The following is a 19,034-nucleotide window of genomic DNA, read 5'->3' as shown; positions in this document are numbered from 1 at the left end:
ATCTCATAAGCATATCAAATGGATTCATTATATCCCACTGCCATCCACATAAGCTAAGTTGCACATAATCCCCAACATCTGAAACATGAGTCGGGAGTGTAAATGTTTCTTGTAACTCGTAGACAATGAATTGCACTAGTAGTTCTCAACTGTCATGTGTGGGGTACAAATAATTAATTGTCCTACTCTATCTCATGGAAACTTGTGTTGGTGTTTCACGAGCATACATCAAGAACTATACGTCGAGACTTGGATCATCATAAATCCCGCACTTGACTAAAGCGATAAATCATGCATCTTATCCCTAATAGAGATACTACAGTGCTATATACGTCTAGTAACACTCATATAGGGGTCATACTCCGAAGCCATTCACATAAGTGAACCACCCAACGTCAGACAACGAACATCCACCCATATCCTATATGTGCGATAGTCATATAACTAGACATATGTCATTAAGGTCGTCACCCCGTATGCCCTTCCAGTCCCACTCTTTATGAATATAATAAAATCATAAGAGTGTCACATGTCCAGGATTCACCTATACTAGATATGATTAATCCAGATTTGCCCTGTGAAATTTAAAATATCGCGTAACCATAAGCCCACTAATTATGATACTAACATTTGATAGTAGTCAACTACGTATTCCATCCCATAGGATGATTTCTTCCATCCTTAGCTAACACTAAGTTCAGATATAAAACGGTAATTAGGGTTCATTCTAGCTAATTACCTAGTTATTTCAATTCAACACAACATAAGGAATGTTGTGATTTACATAATGTATCCAATTAAAGTATCAAAAGTATTAAAACTCTATTCTACAAGAAATGCATGCTCTTCCTTCAAGAAATCTAAAGCATCTCCTTTTCAAGTTTTAAAATGAGTTTTTTTATGAAGAGAAATTTTCTTAAAGGCACTTAGAGAATCCTCATGCATTTTACTAAACCCTTTTGTATTCCTCTGTCAACATATTGATTTTAGAATCTTTGACGTCTTCAGTTCCTTCATAAAGGACTTGAAAAGCATTCAACATAGTTTGCACACTTTTATGATGCGAGATATAGTAATGTAGTTTAACACTTAATGCAGCGATAAGTATTCAAATCATATGAAGCATTTTTTGTTTCTTCATCACTCGAGTCTTTTGGGAGTTTAATAGAATCATCGACTTTGTTTATAGGGACAAAAGGCCCGTCGGTGATTGCTACCTATAGATATTTCTCAACTGACGTTAAGTGTACATACACATTCTCCTTTTAATAAGCATACTTTTTGCCTTAAAAAAGTGGTGCTCTATTGTATGCTCCCTTCAGATCCTCGTCACTCATATTCTCAAACTTTTGAGTCGCTTAGACCTGATCAAAATACCAACTTTAAGGGCAATTGTTGGGTGATAATATAGGCTAATAATGGTCTAGATGGGATGAATATACCTCCAAAAGTAAAACTTTCATTTGACAAAGATTTTTATCAGAGTTTCAAAAACAAAATATTTTGCGTAGAAGAAGCAAGGTTTGCGTAAAAGAGATTATGCTTGTTGATGTGATGTTATGCAAGTATACTTAGATAGTTTACAATACAGCCATATTAAACTATTGAATTACACCAAAATATATACAAATTGTAATAAATTATCATCCCTAATTGTAGTAAATTATCACAAGAATCAAGAATAATGTGAAAAGTATCAATTCACATCAAACCATTCTAACTAGACAACTCTAGAATATTCACACATGGTGTTGGTTACAATGACAAAAAGAAGCAAAGCTATAACACGACACAAGAACTTGAAGAGTGAAAGAAATTCCCAACACAAATTGTCTCACAATAAGGGAGAATCGTGGCACGAATTCATCATTCAAATCGAGAAGAATTGGGTTGCTTAAATCACGCCAAAAATACATCAAATTGTGGTGTGATTTGTATTCAACTCATCTGCCAAAATTATACCAAATTGTGATGGAATTTCACAACCAATATCCGTGTAAGAAAATCTAGCCATAAGGTGTTATTTGAGTTGTGTCATTAGAAATTAGTGTGCTATAAATCCTTCTTCAATCATGAATTCACCTAAGACATGTCTTATGAATTGTGATCAAAGAAGATTGTTGTGCACCAAAAGATTACGTGTTACTAATTTTGTTGATACATCGCAATAGTAAATAAGGATTTAATTGCAGTGGTTAGACAAAATTATTAAGAAATGATATAGAAGATTTAGAAAAGACCTAATCATTTTTAATCAAAAATATTTTAATTTCATATTTGTCAATTATATGCTCTGCATATCCCCTTTATTACAATTACACAATTTAAGCAAAATAACAATTATTTAGAAATTAAAACAATTGCTACATATACAGACTTAAAAAATATTATTACTTGACATACATTTGGTATCTTGTCCAAAGTTCATCAATAAATAATATAAATAAAGCCATATATATCAGTACAAGACCTATATTTCTAGAAAATTCACACCAAATAAAAAATAACATGTGAAACTGATTTCCCAATTAAATACAAGATCAAATTAACAAGAAGAAACACTCAACAGATGAGCATTTTTTAAGAAAAATACAAATTCAAGTTGAGTTACAACAAGAGAATATTAAAAAATATATATATTTAGTTCCAAATAGTATCTTAGCTTGACTAATTGCATAATCACAACTATGCACCATAACCATATGCCATTCTTTTGCTTTTGTCCTCTAGGCAAGAAGTTGTCTCTAGTTTTGGATTTGAAAAAGAGTGGTGGATTTGGATCTTTGGGAGAGGCATATATGTATGTATATCTGATACAATGAGGAAGTTGTATTCAGATAGAGGTTAATGGAGAATGTTGAAAACATAAGTAAGAACTACAATAGCAGCTGAAGAAACAACAGCAACACTACAATTGCAATTCAAGGGCATGTTATAAAACTGAATAAATAACCATTGGTTCACAAAATTAGCACCTCGGGTCCATAGCTCAGTGGTAGAGCATTTGACTGCAGATCAAGAGGTCACCGGTTCGAACCCGGTTGGGCCCTTTTTAATTTGCATTTGTTTTGACCATTAATGATTGCTGAACTGACTGCTCTTGTGTGTTGGGAATTTAAGGCGCTTTTAAATGGCCTTTACATTAAATTCGGTGTGAATTGTGAACATTTTATTCAATCTATAACTTTTATGCTATTAGATATATTAATTTTTCACTATTATCTATTTGATGCAATTGTAATTTTTTATATCTAAGAAATATCTGTATGCTATTAGATATATAATATATTAATTGTCACTATTATAATATAAACAGAACATATTTTAAGGATTATAGTTTTCACTGAACCTTTAGCCAAAATCAAAGCATAAATCTCCAAAATAATAAAAATGTCAATTTTAAATTGTTTCCGATTCTATTTGTTGGTGTAGATCTCAACTCAGTAAGCATGAAACCAGTTCCTTCTATCATAAATTAAATTAAGTTTGTGCTTTGATAGGTAAAATTCATTGTTTTGGTGTAATTTTATAAAATAAATAAATAAAATCAACTTTATAAAATAAAATCAACTTTATAAAATAAAATCAACTTTATAAAATAAAATCAATTTCATAAAATAAAATCAATTTTATAAAATCAATTTTATAAAATAAAATAAACAAATAAAATCAATTTTAAAGAACCAGAGTGTGGGAATTGTTCTTCTGTTAACTCATAAGAAGGAAGACTTAAGGCCCAATAGAATAAAGAAGAAATTAATTTGGCTTAAGGATTTTTACACCTATTAGGAGATGTGCAATTAATAGTATTTATTACTTTATGTCTTCTTTAATTTCAGCAAGGCCCAGGCCCATTAGTATTCAGATAAATCATAGTTTGTCTTGTTGAAGTTTATGAAGAAAAAAAATTCAAGTTGTTTTAAGTTTATCTTCCTTCACCTCGATAATTCTATGACTCAAACCCAATAACAAATGGATGAGAGGTTTGATAAAGCTACTGCATATTTGGAGCTTCATGTGGGACAAATTCATACTAGATTGGATAATGACAAACATATTGCAGATTTTAGATATGAGTATATCATGTCCATTTTGAACAAAATTGCAAATCAAAGGGAACAACAACATACAACTACTATTCACTCAGCAGCAAGCTCCTCAGGTATCACACAAAACCCCTATTCTATTTCCTTTACAACCCCAATTACCCTGAATTTCACCCCACCAACACCCCCCTTAGACACCCAGCCACCTTCTCCAACTCACCCACACAAGCTACTGTTACTATTCCTCCTCGTGTTACTGTTCATCCACCACCATCACCTTTCCCACCCCGCCCCTCTTCCCCAACATACCCAAGTTGGTAACTAATCTTACTGGGATCAGAGGATCTTCTTGGCCAATGAACTTCTTTCTGGTCGATCCAAAGAAGATGAGGGGGTACCTGCAATACACTTCGATGCCAAAGTAAGGTTCTGAGTGAAAGCAAGTGAGTAAAGTGAGAATGAATGAATTACCTGACCCTCTTGTGAAAGACGGTATTTATAGCTCCCAACGCTGGGCCAAGATCTGTCATTTTGGGTTGGATTATTGGAGACCCAAAATGGGAGACTGCTAGGATCCTATGTGGTAAGGCAGAATTAGCACGTGACTCCCATCCTGGATGGATTTTTCGTAGGATTCGAAGGAAGACCAAATCTTCCGGCGGACAGTTGACCACGTGCTCTACATGGGGCACGTGGGGTTAATGCTCCAATGACTATGAGCGAATGGCTGTTTTGTTTGACAGTTTGTAACGAGTTTTTTTAAAATAAATTTATCTTGCCCCTCGGTTATATGCTTAAACCAAAGAGGTATGATGCGATATTTTTGAAAATAATAAAAGTATAGATGCTGGAATTCGAACCCACGTGCAGATAACTTTTACTCTTGATGTTATAAAAATCAAGGGGTAAAGTGACAACTTTTCATGACACCCTTCTTTACCTCGCTTTTATAGCTGAGGTTAGATGCATTTTGCGTCCGAGGTGAAATGTATTTTTTGTAGAAATGTCAGCATGAATGACATCTACAATGTTCATATCTCGAGAACCTTCTAGAAAAACTCCTTTATTTATACCCACTCTCACAAGATCCATAATACAACAACATGCAGACAACACATTAACAACACGATCTGCCATAGTTTTCTCCTTGTATAATATCTCCTGATGAGTTGGCCTAGATGGATCTCCCAAAGCATTCGACGTCATATAGGGATGTGGCACTATGAAACACCAATGAACATAGTCGTATGCACAACTCCAATCGCTAGGAGCTACAATACACCGTGCTTCATCTGGTACCAAATGATTAAGAAAACCTCATACATGGCATATACATCCCTACAAACCATAGTAGGAGTAGCAAAACCGAGGGGGTCTATTAGAACAAGTTGTATATATGAGAACTGGTGTATGACGTGCTTAAGCAGATGTGGATACATCAGACGTGATCCACAAGCCAACCGTTATGAATATAAGGCTATGCCTTCCAAGGAACATGTTTGACGGTGATCATGATACGACTAGAAGTGTATATCATCTCCTAGTGTGCGTTCAAGACACACTATAAAGTGCTCAGGTCCTGATTCCATATAAGCAGGACTAATGCACTAGCAAATGGCATATCCTCACTATAGGTATCAACATATGACCAATCGAATATGCTTGGGACGTGCTGGAGGATCCATGCTTGAAAATGGTATATATGAATTATTAGTAATGACATAACACAAATGTTGTGAAATGGTACAAAAATTGTAAAGTATGCAAATATATTACCGTTAACAGTGTGCAACTAGCTATTATATGTTTGGTCTTCCATATACAACCTTCAACTAAATTGGAGTATATGTAGATCAAACATGTGGTTTCTCATCTGTACTCATGAATCCTCTCCAAGTCAGTGAAGTATCTGAGGTAAACCACATCTATGTAATATGCACTCTTATCCACAAATATGGACGTGCCAATCAAGTACAACAAGTATTCTCTCAATGCATATGCTTCATGCTGCATAACCTACTCATTATCACCATTGGCCTGCTCTAGTGCTATCAGCTGTTGTGCATTTACCCTCTTCAGGAATCCAAACCTAGCATGATACCCACAAGAATTATATCTTCTTAAGGGGAATTCCCTAGGTTAACTTCCAAATATGTCACCATCATCTCCAGTGCCTCATCTCTGATAATCGTGTCGGTCTAATAGTATTCCCCTAATCGGAAGATGTAGTAGGCATGACACATCGTCAAGTGTGATGGACCATCTCACGATGTGGAAGATGAAAATATGATGTCTTAGAGTGCTATCTCATAATGAACATTGACAATATACCATGGTTAATAGTAGAATAAGCAGTCTTGCAACCCAGATAGTTGCATCATAACGTGAAACCATTATTCTAGAGGCTGATGCAGTGTCACAATCTTCCCACAATAAATGATGCATTTTAAAGCATCATGGTACTACAAAAAAATAAATTATTAACACCATGGTTTTAGGATTGGAAACAATTTTGCTAAAACATGATTCTTGACAGATACTGAGCAAGATATCGTAACATCTTGATCCAACTGATAGTGCAGACCTTGAGCTTACATTGACTACAGATGTTTTAACAGATGTCATGACATGCTGAACCAGAACATTAGTACACGCTGTTTTAAATCTTGACATATTTGTTTTGTTTTTGTGATATTTGTTTCAGGTATATATCAATTATATTTGCAGGTCAAGAAGATTTAATCTAGAACTATAGAATCAAATCTCCAACAGAATTTAAGTTTTTAAAATTAGATGATTGGACAATTTAGGAAACTTGAAGATTTGTTCTAAGATTCAAAAAGATTTTTATGTAGATTTGTTGCAGTCCTTAGCGTGTGGATCAAGTAACAATTGGGAAAATGTTTTTAAGCCCATTGACTACTGAAGACTATTTAAAGAGAACCCTAACCTAATGTATTCATAACTTTAACAATTGTAAAATTAGGGGAAGTCTTGGGTCTGAAGTTTTGAGAGTCTCTTGTGTGTGTAAGTCACCCATGTATCTTTTGATAGTGTGGTAGTATGATTGTTACTTGACTATTTGTCAAGTTGTTGTTCTCACTCTTTAAGCTTTTAAGCATAAAGTTGAGTATTGTTCTTGATTTAAGCTTCTAAGCAAGATCAATTATTGTTCTTAGTTGAAGCTGTGGAGAAAGACTTCCTTTTGTCACTAGTTTGAGATTAGCTTTTGTCATTGTGATTGTGACTTATTTGAAACAGTTTATGGGATTGGGACTATATGTTTATCATTGCGGTGATTGATAGGGAGATGTTAAATTTTCATATATAGATGTCGATTTCTAGGTAGAAGGTGCACTGGGTAGTGATTAAGAGATAAGTTGTAAATTGAGACTGTTTAGGCTTTGAACTTGTACTGCTAATAGTGGATCTCCTTCCTAGCTTGGTATCCCCCAAATTAGGTGTTGTTGCACTTAATCTAGGTTAAAAATTATTTGTGTTAGTTACCATTATGCAATTGAATTATGTATGCTTTTCTGTTTGGTAAATGTGTTATGTCAGTAGATGAGGTCAAGACATATGTTCTGACATGATGATTTGAATTGAGGCATTGGTCTTAACTTGTGGTTTGTGCTGGTTTTCATTCTATGATTTATTTTTCTTCAAAATTTACAGGTTGATGCTATTATTTTGTATCAGGAGCAGATGCCATAACATTTATCTTGATATCACGTTCCGATGTTGGAACATCAGTATTAACATGTTGACCATGTGCTAGAGAATTTCATAAATCATTGTCAGAAACTTCAAATATTATAACACATGTGTTTTAAAGAATAAATATAAATGAATTTTACCTCTACGTCTGACACATGCTAAGCATCATGGTTCAGATGTAGTGGTAGCAACGGTAAGTCGTACGTGCCTCCTCCAAACTTCTCAAGAATGACTTCAACCCAAAGTGCCTCAACCTAGACCGGTGGGGCTCCCGGAGCATCAGGAGGTGTCACATTCCCCCTCCGGGAAGACAAATTCAGAGATACATGGACCCCAGAAGTTGAGGCCTCCATACTAAACGAATTAGAACCGGACTGGTGGTTGCAAGAGTTAGGCTTTTTTCCTACAAACCAATGCATGTAGCGAGCCTATGTCGAGCCTTAATCTATATTGGTTATGAGTTATAATGCCTATAATTAAACCATACATAATAGAGACAATCAAACCCAAATGAAACCCAATGAAAATCAAGGCAATTAATGCAGACAAACCAAATACATAAATGCATTTTCGAAATTTTGGAAAATCAAATTTTGAACGAATATGGAAGTGAGTTTGTGTATTAACTTGCAACTCAGAAAAAACAAAAAAAAATGGCAGAAATGTTTAGAAATCCAACATTCTCAAAACACATTGCTCATATAAACTATCTATCAAACATATTTCTTAGTTAATTAACCTTTATGAACTACCTGTTACACAATCAAATTCTTAATTTCTAAAAATGTATAGAGAAATAAAAAATCTATAAGGAAATAAAAATCTTATCAAATGTGAGTTTGATGTTGAGATCTTCGATTGATTGAATGTTGAGAGTAGAAACTTGAAAGTGAGTTAAGACAGCATGAGAGGTTGGGAGGGTTTGAGAGAGTGAAAGAGAAACAAGGAAGGAAAAGAGTCTTACACGTTTTTGATTAAAAACCCGCCCGGAGGTTCATTTACGTAAGTTATACATAAATGTATTTTCGTATTAATTTTTGACATAAAATTAAGGTTTGACTCAATAATGAATAAATTATGTGTGAATGAGGTGCGTCCGAAAGTCTATATCCGTATTTTAGGAATAATTTTGATTTTTCACTAGAGTGTGTGAGCAACCCTTAAGGTGAGAAGAATAATTCTCGAACTTTATTACTAGGTGTGACATTTATACAATGACTCCAAATACGTTTAATATTGATTGTCTAAAAATTAAGTTGTTAAAAATTCTATTTAGCAATTAATTTAAAGATCAATATAAATCAATCATTATAGAGACTAATTTAGGGATGTCAATGGGGTGGGGCGGGTGCGGGGAATAAATTTCCATCTTAATCCCCACCCTCGAATCTATTCCTCATCCCCATCTCGGATTTCCTCCACAGGGAGATTTTGTCTCTCATTCCCGTCTCCGCGGATTCTCACGGATCTCTAAGATTCTTATGGAGATCCATAAACATAAATTTTTATTTACTATTTTAAACCAAATTAATAGTAAAAAACTCAAAAACTAACCACGAGAAATCAAGAAATTAATCCTCTAGGATAAATATATGTTTTTAATAATATTTAATTTATACTCTTGAAAATCACGACCACCAAACTTTCAAACTTGTTTATAAAATAAATTATATAAAATGACAAATAAACTGTATTGTTTTAAATTAGAAATCACAAATAAACTTACATAAAAATTTAAATTTATATATAAATTAAGGATATTATGATATTCTAAACGGGAGTGAGGACTCTACGGGACGAGGGTATGTTGGTTGCCCCCGTCCTCAAAATACCTTCAAAGGAGCTTTATTGCCCATCCTCTTCCTTGCAGAAAAATTTTCTATCTTTAAAGCTCCAAACAAGGAAATCCTCGACGAGATCCCTACTAACGAAAACAAATTTACATTCCTAAATCAATTTAGTTGACGAAATATTTTGCTCATTACTCAAGTGAAGCCTTATAGGCCATCTTTTAAAATATTTATAGTGGGTTGGACTCATATCATTATAAGATCAAAATCAACTTAAACCGCAAATATACTTTTGGAGAAACTAACTTAATTTATTAGTTAATATAATGATGTCCAAATAAATATAAAACTTTGCATTATACAGGAGAATATTTCAATGCAACCCTTTATACTCGTAGACACCTGACAAAATTTCAATTATGTCCCTTGCTTCCGTAGATGCACATCCGGAAGTATTTTTTTATAAACAAAATTTGGTTTTTTCCGTAGGTACTTCTACGGAAGAGTTAAAAACATAGTGAACGTTGGGAAAATTCAAATTAATTCAGTTCAGTAAAACTTCTGTAGATGTATCTACGAAAAAAGTTAAAAACATAATTTTCCGTAGATGTACCAACTGAACCTTCTGTTATATTTTAAATCAACTACATCTCCAAAACTCCATTTTTTTTTACATAAATGGAACATCAAATTATAATACATCAAAGTAGTGCAATTTAAAGGCAATGGAATATACTACACCAAAAGAATACATTGTATAAATCATCCAAATAATGTCATATACATAATCAAAATAAACTACATAACTGTAATAAAAATTCAGACATCAATAAAATCATAAGCATCGCTACTGTGTGTGCCGGACAATATCATCAACCTCTCCCCTGCCTTTGGCGCCTCTGCGTCCACCACGTCGTCTGTTGGCTACTCTGCCTCTACCGTCAAGTGCCCCACTTGTCCTGGCACGATGTCGATGGTAAAAAAATGTTTTTCTGCCACTCCCACGATACCTTCCAGTATACACCTGTGATCAGACCCCTCGGGAAAGAAACCATCAGCAATGCCTGCCTGCGCCATGTCAAGTATCTCACAACAACGAGGAAGAACATTGCCAGTGTAGTTCAATTGTGACTGATGAGTCTGCAAGATCTCCTAATGGGTTGGTCTGGGTGGTGATCATGCTACAGTGGGGATCATGTATGTGTGTGACACTGTTAAGTACTAAGTGATGTACTCATCGATGCAACTCTAGCCTCTCTCTGATCTAGTCATCCGAGCCTCGTCAAGAACCATGTGATGCTCAAAGTCTGCAAAGACCTTATCTATTTGCCGACAGGTCATGGCGACAAGAGCGAAGACAGAAAGGTGGCGATGTATAGTCAGATAATACCCGAACTGCCGCATGAGGCGCTCCAGAAGATAACGAACAATGATGGTCGAACTGCCAACAATGACGTTTGTCACTGTTCCAACCACTAAAAAAAACCCATCTTAGTGGCATGATCGTCCATTTTACACATAAAAAATTACATACATTGTCTCTAAAACTAACTAATAATTTCTACACCTAAAAGTGTATTCAAACTCTATTACAGGAAATACTCTAAAATAACTCGAAAAGTCGAAAAGTTATCGATTAAATTGAGTTTTGAAGTTGTTGGAATGTGTTGGTCGTTATTGCACACATTTACCACTAAACTCGAGAGAAAAAAAAACAACTTTGGTGGATTTTGATTTTTAAGGTTGAAAGAGTTTGAGAGTATGAAAAATGAGGGAGGAGAAGAGTCTGATACGAATATAAGATCAAATGTTTTCGTAAATGCATCGCTGGAAGTCTTTCGATGTCCCTAAGAAACAAACTTTAAAACAAAAAATACTTCCACAAATACATCTACAAAAGCATAAAAACATTTTTGACAATGCATATAATGCAAAAGAGACCACAGAGTGGAGTTAGAGTTTATTTCATTTACCTAAAATATAGAATTTGAAAATAATTTATGTTACTACTTAAATTCCTATCAAAAAAGTGTTTTTTTGCTTTTTTTACTTATTAAATAAAAAACCAGGAACATAGAGCGCTCCAAGTCAGCAAGCAATAACCCCCTTCCATTTTAACGGTGTCGGCGATTCACCTCTCCAAAACATCTTTCCTCCCCATTTCCCATTTCCCATTCCCAAACACAAAATCTCATTCATATCTTCCCCTTTTTTTCCTCCCACTACTCAATTTCAATCAAACTCATCAAATCATGGCGGCGGCGCGCCGGCTCCGTGAGCTTCAATCAGAAGCCTCCAACAAGATCTGCGTCGACTGTTCCCAAAAGAATCCCCAATGGGCCTCCGTCTCCTACGGCGTCTTCATGTGTCTAGAATGCTCCGGCAAACACCGCGGCCTCGGCGTTCACATCTCCTTCGTCCGATCCGTAACAATGGACTCATGGTCTGATCTCCAGATCAAGAAAATGGAAGCCGGTGGTAACCGCAATCTCAATTCGTTTCTCTCTCAATACGGAATTCCCAAGGAAACGGATATTATAACTAAGTATAATTCCAACGCTGCTTCGATCTACCGCGATCGGATTCAGGCTCTTGCTGAAGGTCGGTCGTGGCGCGATCCGCCGGTTGTTAAGGAGAATGCTAATACTAATACTCGATCTGGTAATGGTAAGGGAAAGCCGCCTCTGGCTGCTGGTTCTAATGGAGGAGGTTGGGATGATAATTGGGGTAATGATAATGATAATGATGGTGGTTATGGATCTCGCGGCGGTGGTGATTTTAGGAGGAATCAGTCTACTGGTGATGTTATGGGGTTTGGTGGAGGCGGAATTGCGCCGTCGCCGAGGTCGAAGTCGACGGAGGATATTTATACCAGGACGCAATTGGAGGCTTCTGCTGCTAATAAGGAAGGGTTTTTCGCGAAGAAGATGGCGGAGAATGGTGCGAGACCGGAGGGGCTTCCTCCGTCGCAGGGTGGGAAGTATGTAGGATTTGGATCTAGTCCCACTCCTGCTCAGAGGATGGGTCCTCAAAGTGATTATTTATCTGTTGTTTCTGAGGTTATAATCTGAATCTTTGTTTTGTTTATGGGAAATGGTTTATAGTTTGTTGAGATGTGTTTCTGTGTTGTTGTGTGTTTTCAGGGAATAGGTAAATTGTCGATGGTTGCTCAGTCTGCAACCAAGGAAATCACTGCCAAGGTAATTTGCATTGTTTGTGAATTGTGATCCTACATTCTGTAAAATTACTACATGTTTTGTGTTTTTTGTTTAGCTTCTCTCTATTTTGAATTGATGCATTTTGTTATTAACACTACGGATCTCGGGGAAGGGGGCTGGGGATGGTAATCTGGAGTTTGGAGTTTGATAGGGAAGGAGGTAAATCTTGACTGAAGAATATTATTGTCACGGATCAAACTCGGGTACTCGGGATCGGTTTGTCCTTAACCCAAACTCAACTAATTAACGAATGAGGGGTGTCATGTGCGAATAATTTATTAATATGTAATGAAATTTCTATGCCTCCTTGTTTTTCTTCCTTGAGAACTATAATGAATAGAGGTTATACTGATTATATTAATGTCTGATAACATATTGTTTTTAACATGTTCTTACTTATGAGATAAAATTATGTCAGTATCTTTTACAAGGATCTGCAGCTTGATTCTGAAAATTGGATACATTTATTTATTAAAAAATTGATATTTGTTCGTATGTTTAAGTTGAAATTATTCTTTGTAGATGATTGTAAACTCAATCGATTGTAAAGGATATAATGGTAATGTTGTTGTTACTCTTCATGTTTTATGGGAGCCATTTGTAAGGGTGAGACTACTTTTAAATAAATAAGAAAGGGGTTGGGACTAAGCTAAACATTCTCTAATGGAGAATCAAACTCAGTCCATTTGGAATTCTCTGAGCCTCTTACAGCTGCAAATATAATATTTCTGCATTTCAGATTCAAAACATTCTGAACTTGCTTGATACAGAAAAATAATTGATGCTGAAAATGAGAACCACCTTTACTATTTTCTCTCTATCAAGTATCACATATTGAAAATTAAATCCTTTCCATGTGTCACCTTCCATCCTTTGTTTTGTTTAACTATGGTTGAAAAACTTGTCACTTAAAATATATATTTCCTCAAAATCCGACCAGTTGTTATTCGTAAGAGTTTTTTTTTTTTTTTTGTGAAATTAATTACTTTAATTTGTATAAAATATTGCAGTTTTGAAAAAGGAAAACTGTCCTGCCCAATATCAAATCAGATTATGTCTGTCTGCATTTGTGCCTAGTTTGGTAAATAGTGGGATTTTGACAAAAATATTTGATGCTTGTTGCTGTTGGTTCGAATAATAAGTTAATACTATTATTCGAGCTTTGCATGATGTGAACTGGGGATGAAATTTTTGGTAAGAACTGTGGAATGGTAGATTGGAATTTTGGACACAAGAGTGAATGTAGAATGATCTTGTTTGGGATTGAGCGTCAGATTTGCTAAATGCTAACTAGATGTGCATTGTTCGAAATGATAAATAACACTTTCTACCTTGCCAAATAGCCTCCTGAAATCTTATTTTGTTGAGGGTTTTCACTTCTTACACTGTCATTCATTGTTACTTTTGTTTGGGAATGGATTGAGAAGATTTGGAGCTTAGGCATATTTTTTTAGGCGAAGTAATTGTGTATATTTTTAAATCTCATTTTATGGTGATCTTCCTGTCATATGGAAGTTTATTGCTTATCACACTTCTTCCAGAAATTTCGTTGTTCCCCATTGGCAGTTATCCTTTGCCTGATTAATTATATTGTCCCTTTCAGGTGAAGGACGGTGGTTATGATCACAAGGTCAATGAAACTGTCAATATTGTAACTCAGAAGACATCGGAAATTGGACAAAGGACATGGGGTATAATGAAAGGGGTCATGGCATTGGCCTCACAAAAAGTTGAGGAGTTTGCCAAAGATTACCCGAATGAGAATTCTGATAACTGGCAGCGAAATGAGAATAATAGGCATGATTTCAATCAAGAGAATAGAGGCTGGAATTCTTCTACCAGAGAAGGACAACCTTCATCAGGTGGACAAACTAATACTTATCACTCAAGCTCAAACTCGTGGGATGATTGGGACAGCCAAGATACAAGGAAGGAAGTACAACCAGCTAAAGGATCAGCTCCCCGTAAAAATGATGATTGGGCTGGCTGGGATGATGCCAAAGATGATGATGGATTTGATGATAAATCTTATGGTCATAATGGGACGTCAGGTTCTGCCTGGACAGGAGGAGGCTTTCACTAAGGTTTGTAAATTATGCAATGCTGAACTGACAAAAGAAAAAGAACTACTAAATTTTTTCATATTTTATTTAAATGGCTTGCTTGCATTGCACTTAGAGTAGCTTTAGCCCAGTACTTGTCATTTACTTAAAAAAAATCTTCACACTCAAGCTTTAATAGTTAATACAATATTAGAAATTGGATGCTACCTGATGGATGATCTTCAAAACTTGTTGCATTTTAACCTGCATTATTGCAGAGCTTATTGAATTTCTTGTGTGTGTGTTTGTGTTTTGTGAAAAGAGGGGAGGGAAAGCAAGATCAGTATTATAAGGAGTAGTCAGCATCTCAAGATTGAATATCATTTTTGGGTTACATTATAAGTAGTAGTCAGCATCTCAATATTGATTATCATTTTTGGGTCGTTGTTTGTGATTAACCTAAAAGAAAGTCCAGTAATAATTTCCTTGTTTTGTTTTCTAATTGGTTTATTGTGTTTTATTTTTTCAGTTTTCATTTTGGTCTTTAATATCTAATTTTTGTTCTACCTTTTATTTTTATTACCAACTTACTAAATTGTGGCTGGATTTTATTCTTGCACCAGGTTTTGCTGTGTCTTTTTAAACGTCAATATTTTGTCGTAATTGACAAAAAGACAATAGTTTTCAGACTGGTTTGGTGGCATACATACCAAGCAGGGGTGTCATTTAACATGACGAACGTTATCAGACTGTCAACTATAGGTTTGTTAGTCACTAGTAAAACAAGCCTCCATATGTGCAGGAAGGATTAATTCTTTGAGGTTATTGTATTGTCTATATGTTTTTATTTTTAATCATTCTCCCACCCTAATGTAATTTTTGTTGTTGTCATTTTTCGGGAACTTGGAAACAAAGTTTTCCAGTAAAAGTTCCAAAGGAACGGGGGCAAATTGCCCAAATTTTCTTTTACCTGAACGTGTGATGTAACATTATTGTGACATGAAAATTTATTGATTGTTTTGAATCTAAATCTTTGCCTTATTTGTAGTTTTGGTTGCTCTGTATTATGAACGGATGGTTCTGCATCCTTATTTCCTATAATTTGTCTGTCCTTTTGCAATTGTGTCAATCACTCTATTGAAGCACGGACACAACGACATCAGTAATAATTTGAAAAAATAAATAAATTAAATGTAATTACTAGTGTCAGTGCAAGTGTTCGATACCGACACGAATGCTGACACGCGTTTTAGAAAAGGCCTAAAATATTACAATCACACTATATAGCTTTTTGAATTTATGATAAAAAAAAGTACAAGATAAAGGCTGGTCTACAATTTAGGCCTAAATGTATTTAAATAGTATAAGAATAACTAATAAGGGGATTTCTTAATGTTCCCCATAATTTTTTAGCGCACCCCTTGAAAATATTATAATGCCATCAGGTTTTAGAGATGTATTTTCAGACGCACCAAACGTGAACTGAAATATCAATTATTTCGGAAATGTATTTACGTAAAACTTTCGGAGGTATATTTCCAGAATGTTACGAAGTAGAAACAGAAAAACAAAATGGAAAAACAATTTGGCAAGATGAAAATACCATTGATATCATAAAATCAACAATACATAAGGGATGTTAATATAGATCAAACATTATACTTTAATATTCAGATGGACGTTGTAACATCTTGATAATATCATCGGTCGATCTCGAAACAGTCGCATCCAACTCGATCAGAATTTTTGATTCTAAATAGAAAAAGGTTCTCCATATAGCCCTTAAATAAGCGATAGTCTTTAGCTCATAATTGCTGAACTCAAGCTCCTCTTCTTTGTCAACAGATGGCGAGCGGTACTCGATCTTCATTATTTTGTGATTGTCGCCATATGGTAGAAGCTTCTGCAGTGTGTATTGCAGATCTTCAAGAGGGGTGTACTCAGCGATCTTAAAGTAAACATTTCCAACATATCAAATGATGTTGTGTTTTGGTATGAAACAAAATGGCAAGTGATCTATATTTATAGTAGTGGAGACAAATATGGACCTCATAAACTCTATCTTGTACAAGGACACGTTCCGAAATTGTATCGCACACCTTAAAATGTATAACAACATCAACATATAGCTATTTTGTAGAAGCATATATTATAACATTCCATCATAATTTTCTCCACAATAACACCCACATTGACTATTTTTTTATCATCAACCTCTACCTGTTTTGTCTACCACGGGTTTAACCCGATTTCTCACATTCTTTGTAATGTGTTACCTACAAAGTAATGCATAAGAAGTAGGAAATACCTTTGCAACTGAATTCATTAAAGCGGTATCGCGGTCAGTAACAGTGAATTTCGACATTTCTTCTTGGTCTTTTCACATTGACCGACACACTTCTAAAGTCCAAGCAAAGTTGTCATTTTTTTGCACTATAGAAATGCAAAATCGACATAATATGTCTTCTCTGTATACATAACATCAACAATTTCTAATAATGGAAGCATGCACTTATTGGTCTTATACGTTGAATCAATTATGAGCACAGTGGAAAACGTGTCGAACAACTTTATAGAATCAGGATGATTAGTCCAAATATATCTCTTACTGTTACTTCATCCTTAAATAGACACTCACATTTTCTTGAACCGATATCTTCTCGTTTGAAATACTGGAGATGAGGTATATATTTTCCACTTCTTTCGCATGTCAATGTCACAAATTTACTTCTTCTATTTGAACCATTACCGGATCTTCTGATCACAACACCAAACCCCATTTTAAATGTCGCTGTACGAATTCATTGCAGCATGTGATCACGAAATTCATACTCTTGTTCATTTTTAAAATGGTTCCTAATATCTACCACCTTCACTACTATAGGTGAAGCATCCTGTAACACAATAGGTTTGGGGATAGCATCGGGATGCACCATACCCAATCAAAACAAAACATAAAACAAGTAACAGAAAACAAATTGCTGGAAAATCAACACAGACAGTTTCCGAAAATGCATATTCGGATGAATTCATAGAGATTCCGGAAATATACTTTTGTTAATTGCGTGACATTTTTTGTTTTAAAACAAAATTAATGTGAGTAATGAGGGTTGGAATGATTGGACTTTACCTTAATTTTCGACTCCTTTAACTCCTTTTGATTTGATAAAACATAAGAATGAAGATTTGGAGTGAAAAACTTTATTGAGAATGAATGAATTTTTGGAAAGTTTAAGGAAGAATGAAAATAAACTCAGATCGTGCAGGTGGCTGTTTTTAGCAATTTCACATTTGATTTTTCCGGAGATGCATCTCCAGAATAATCTGACATGCAAAGATGACAATATTACAAATTTCTGCTTAAATATACCAGAGGTACATCTCCGGATTTCTCCCTGTAATGTTTAATTTGAAATTTATTTTATCAAACTCCCGGAGATGTATCTTCGGAAAAAAATTTATTTGACTGCAAGGTGTAACCAAATTTGCTCGTTTGTGTGTGATGTAAAGGGTGCGTCCAAAAATATATTTTCGAAATCAAAGGAGCATTTTTTCGATTTTTCATAGAATTTTTTGCACTATATAAGATTAAGAAAACCTCAACTAATAACAATCACGCCGGTTGCCATTTGAGCTGATTTAGGAGAGACTAGACTATCTAATTCTTAGAGGAGGAATGGTAATAATTTGTAACTTGCATAAGTGCCATGTTGGAGTTAATAATAAGCTACCAATAAATTGTGCACCACATATGGGACATGTTTGTTTTAGTTTAAAAAAAAATAGATTTTTCTTTCTATTTTCAAAAATGAAATTTGGAAAACCGTTTTTTAAAATATTACAAGTTTTTTTTATATTTATTTTTTTGTAAATTGAAAACTAATTTTGACATTCTATAACATAAACATATATTATTGAAGATCAAAACATAGTCGAAATCGCAATTTAAAAAAGAAATTGTATTTCAAAAATGATTTTTATGAAAAATTATTGAAATAGTTTCAAAATTAAGTGATTTTTTAAAATTTTGATATCCAAAAAAAGTTTCAAGTGGTGAAATATCTAAAATAACATTTTTAGAATAACTATCCAAATCAAAATTTCATTTGAAGTTTTTATAAAAACTTTCTTTGTAAATTTTTTCACACCAAATTATGTTACACTATAAAAATCATTTTTAAAAAAAGCCACGAGGAGTCACAACTATTTTAGCGGCTATCC

General features: G+C 34.5%; 1 protein-coding gene and 1 non-coding gene across 2 annotated transcripts; both read left to right on the top strand.

The window, feature by feature from the left end:
• Nucleotides 1-2,978: 2,978 nt before the first annotated feature.
• On the top strand, nt 2,979-3,050 carry TRNAC-GCA (transfer RNA cysteine (anticodon GCA)). Its single transcript has one exon. It is a non-coding gene; the product is annotated as a tRNA-Cys (tRNA).
• Nucleotides 3,051-11,631: 8,581 nt separating this feature from the next.
• LOC131622345 (ADP-ribosylation factor GTPase-activating protein AGD7-like) lies at nt 11,632-15,843 on the top strand. Its single transcript, XM_058893379.1, has 4 exons — nt 11,632-12,612; nt 12,697-12,753; nt 14,375-14,855; nt 15,437-15,843. Exons 1-3 carry the CDS (start codon nt 11,806-11,808, stop codon nt 14,852-14,854), a joined length of 1,344 nt encoding a protein of 447 aa, XP_058749362.1. The 5' UTR covers nt 11,632-11,805; the 3' UTR covers nt 14,855; nt 15,437-15,843.
• The last annotated feature ends 3,191 nt before the right edge of the window (nt 15,844-19,034 follow it).

Source organism: Vicia villosa, unplaced genomic scaffold (genome assembly GCF_029867415.1).
Source record: "Vicia villosa cultivar HV-30 ecotype Madison, WI unplaced genomic scaffold, Vvil1.0 ctg.000029F_1_1_1, whole genome shotgun sequence".
Classification (NCBI taxonomy): domain Eukaryota; kingdom Viridiplantae; phylum Streptophyta; class Magnoliopsida; order Fabales; family Fabaceae; genus Vicia; species Vicia villosa.
The sequence above is the reverse complement of the archived record's forward strand: the minus strand, read 5'-3'. Positions and strand labels throughout refer to the sequence as shown.